Source organism: Camellia sinensis, chromosome 6 (genome assembly GCF_055761805.1).
Source record: "Camellia sinensis isolate YWXY chromosome 6, ASM5576180v1, whole genome shotgun sequence".
NCBI lineage: Eukaryota > Viridiplantae > Streptophyta > Magnoliopsida > Ericales > Theaceae > Camellia > Camellia sinensis.
Genome location: NC_138966.1, coordinates 155009019 through 155013204, shown reverse-complemented (window position 1 = coordinate 155013204; position 4186 = coordinate 155009019). Strand labels below are relative to the sequence as shown.

The 4186-nt window shown below is 31.9% G+C and overlaps 1 protein-coding gene across 1 annotated transcript; it reads left to right on the top strand.

Moving 5' to 3' along the window:
• Positions 1-1711: 1711 nt before the first annotated feature.
• LOC114264331 (TMV resistance protein N-like) lies at positions 1712-3349 on the top strand. Its single transcript, XM_082876590.1, has 3 exons — positions 1712-2302; positions 2430-2705; positions 2816-3349. The coding sequence occupies exons 1-3, from the start codon at positions 1751-1753 to the stop codon at positions 3347-3349; spliced, it is 1362 nt and encodes a 453-aa protein (XP_082732716.1). The 5' UTR covers positions 1712-1750.
• Positions 3350-4186: the final 837 nt, after the last annotated feature.

The window sequence follows — 4186 nt, the reverse complement described above, 5'->3', positions numbered from 1 at the left end:
CACCTGTGTGATTGACAATTAGATCTATCGCACACCGCTTTACTTTAAAAGGTGACGGCATAATGAAAGAAATCTCGAATTGCTCACCACCTTTAATTAGATATCCAAAATATTCTTCAACTCTTATATTGCTTTTCCAAACATAATCTCCACTACTGTCAAGGATGGCAAAGAAAATTGGGGTATAAGTAAAATCGATGCCATTAATTTTATCAGTAATAATGACGTATAGATAATCATCTAATTCCATGGAGCAGCTTTCTTCATCCTCAGCTCTATAATAAACAATTTCCAAAGTTAACCCTACAACGTAATCGTCTTCCCCTTGCACTATTGGCACTTCTAATGATGTCGAAGATCCTGTTATTTGATGGAGGAACCAATGGCTCAAGTCACTACTAGGACAGAAATTATCGCCAATAGGGAAGTAGTTGTCACAAAGATGTCATATGAATTTCTAATTAGTAGAGTGCTAGACGAAAATAAAAGAAAAAATTAAAATAAATTTGGGAATACAAAATCAACATCATAAATATAGATAGAATAATTTGAGAGTGAAATCGTATCTTTTATGATAAGTCTCACTCTTTTCATATATGATATGTATGATTAAGATTATGTCATGTTGTTTATTTTACATCCCCATAATCTTGTTTGAAATTTTTTTTTTTTTTTTTTTGGCATCAAATTAATCCAGTGGCAAGTTTTAATTTTATCATTTGTAATTAAAAAACTCATCAAAGTTATTTATATTTGAAAAAAGAAATGTTATATATGTCACATGTTTTTTTTATCATTGTTTTGTATTATTGTATACATGGATATTTATAATTGGCTTATTTGTTTAGAGATAATTAGTAAGAAATTAATGAAAACAAATAACATCTCGTCATAAAGAAATGCTATATATGACTGATTATTTATCATTATTTTGTGTCACCGTCTATATGAATGCTTATGATTAATTCTCTTATTTGAAGATGATTATTAACAAATTAATGCAAACAAATGACATCTTTCCAAGCAGGTTGGTGATATAAAATTAAAAAAAAAAATGATATAAACATGTGATATAAAATCATCTAATGTATTATCATGTAGCTAATAATAAAAACAATGAAAATATCTAGTGAATCTTATTTTTAAAATTGTTACTGTCACATTATTCAAGTAAAAAATTTTGAATAAAAAATTTAGCAAGAGTAAGATATTATTTTCCATCTCTAATAGGCAACTCTTCTCCAGTCCACTGGTGTTGCTTAGGTCGATGAAACTCACCACAGGTTCCGTTTCTATAATCTAAACTATTGATATTGTTGGGCACTTCATCTATTTCATTCACGGAAAAATTAAGTCAATTTGATAATCATAACTTATTTAATTTATTGCGTTTGTCACAACAAAAAAAAAATATTGTTTATTTTTAAAAACATAATTGTCATCAATTTTTTTGTGACAAATTTGATAAATTAAATATATTACGATTATCGGATCAGTCTAATTTTTTTTTTTTTTGTGAATAAAATAGACAAAGTGTCTGATAAATTGAAATATTCGAATTATCAAAACGAAACTGGTGGTAGACCCCATGATTGATTCCACAGACAAAAACAACGTCCTCCATCCATATAACCAGATGCAATCCTCCTCTCCTTATAGGTCACATCTAAAATAAATTTGGTTTCACACATTTCACCTAATTTTCAGAGATGAGCACTTGTTGAAGGGATTGAAAGTTGATGAAAGATACATGGCTGAGGAATTGGATCACGAAAAGTCTCTGCAGCTTTTCAATTGGCATGCCTTTGGCAAAACCAATCCATTAGAAAATTATGCAGATCTTGCAAATGGTATAGTAAGTTATGCTAGTGGGCTGCCACTAGCTCTTGAAGTTTTGGGTTCTTATTTGTCTGCAAGAAACATGGTAGAATGGAAAAGTGCATTTGATAAGTTACAACAAATTCCTCATGAGAAAATTCAGGAAAAACTTAGGATAAGTTTTGATGCACTAGATGATAACATAAAGGATATCTTCCTTGATATTGCATTCTTTTTCTTTGGAATGGACAGAGGCTATGTCATTACTATATTGAATGGTTGTGGTTTCTTTGCAGAAATTGGAATTAGTGTTCTAATAAGTAGATGTTTACTGAGAATTAGTAAAAACAATAAGTTGATGATGCATGATCTACTTAGGGATATGGGGAGGGAGATTATTCGTGAAAAATATCCGAAGGAACCTGAAAAGCGCAGTAGATTGTGGTTTCATGAAGATGTATGCTATGTACTTGAAAAAAACAAGGTAAGAGTCGAATCTTAATTCTTTCTAGTCAGTTAGTAAGTTTTCTGTATGGAATGCTAATTTCAGTTATTTTATAGTCTTTCTTCCTTTTAATTTTCCATTTTTTTTTTAAATATTACTGTATTAGGGAACAGAAGCAGTTGAAGGTGTGATCTTGACCCTACCCATGCTAACAAAGATACAATGGAGTAATAAAGCATTTGCGGGGATGCCTAAGTTAAGACTGCTTCGAATAGATCATGTGCACCTCTGTGGAAATTTTGAACATCTATTTGAAGAGTTAAGGTGGCTCTGTTGGCAGTACTGCCCATTGGAGTCTTTACCATCCAATTTTCGTCCAGAGAAACTTCTTGTTTTAGACATGCAATTTAGTAGATTTAAAACAATCTGGATGGATGGCAAGGTATGACATTCTTAGCAAATTCATTGTTGTTTGGGATTTGGGTAAATTATATAGTGGATCATGATGAAAAAAAATTATATAATTTCGAATATTTTTCTTTGTTTTTGCAGCACTTCAAGAGCTTGAAAATTTTAAATCTCAGTAATTCCAAATGCCTAACAAAAAGCCCCATCTTTTGTGCACTACCAATGCTCGATGAATTACTTCTTGAAAGTTGTACAGGTTTAATGGAGCTCCATGAATCAATTGGGCTTCTAGATAAACTTGTTCACTTGAATTTGAAAGATTGCATGAACCTCAGGTATCTTCCAGGCAGTATCTGCAAGTTAAAGTTTGTTAAACATGTAAATCTCATTGGTTGTGTGAAACTAGAGGAGTTTCCAGAGCACTTGGGACATATGGAAAGCTTAACAGAGCTTCTTGCAGATGGAATAGCCATCAAACAACTACCTTTCTCTATTGGACTACTGAAGAATCTTAGGAGCTTATCGTTGAATGGATGTAATAGGCAATTGACAACTAAATCCTGGTTTTCTCTCATTTCATCTTGGGTTTTACTAAGAAAAAAAGCCGACTCCATAAGATTTTTACCATCCTCTGTTTCAAATTTATGTTCAGATTTTTGCGCAACTAGTGAGATTTAGACGTTCAACAGACTTTAACTTGCAAATACTGCCTGGAAGATACCTGAGGTTCATGCAATCTTTCAAATTCAAGTGAAAAAGTTTATCTAGAAGCCCAATTGCCTCATGGAGCTCCATTAAACCTGTACAACTTTCAAGAAGTAATTCCTCGAGCATCGGTAGTGCGCAGAAGATGGGGCTTTTTGTTAGGCATTTGAAATTGCTGAGATTTAGAATTTTGGTTAAAACCAAAAAAAAATAAGAAATTATATAATTTTTTTTCATTCTTCATATTCACTACTCAATTGATCCAAATCCCAAATAACAATGAATTTGCTAAGAATGTCGTACCTTGTCATCTTTCCAGAGTGTTTTAATTTTGCTGAATTGCATGTCCAAAATAACGAGTTTCTCTGGATGAAAATAGGATGGTAAATACTCCAATGGGCAGTTATGCAAACAAAGCCACCTTAACTCTTCAAATAGATGTTCAAAATTTCCACAAAGATGCACATGATCTAGTCGGAGCAGTCTTAACTTAGGCATCCTAGCAAATGCTTTATTACTCCATTGTATCTTCTTTAACATGGGTAGGGTCAAAATCACACCTTCAACTGCTTCTGTTCCCTAATATAGTAATATTTAAAAACAAAATGGAAAATTAAAAGGAAGAAAGACTATAAAATAACTGAAATTAGCATTCCAAGCCGAAAACTTACTCACTAGAAAGAATTAAGATTCAACTCTTACCTTGTTTTTTTCAAGTACATAGCATACATCTTTATGAAACCACAATCTACTGCGCTTTTCAGGCTTCTTGTTAATAATCAGTCAAATGGATGAAAAAGCATAGTATTC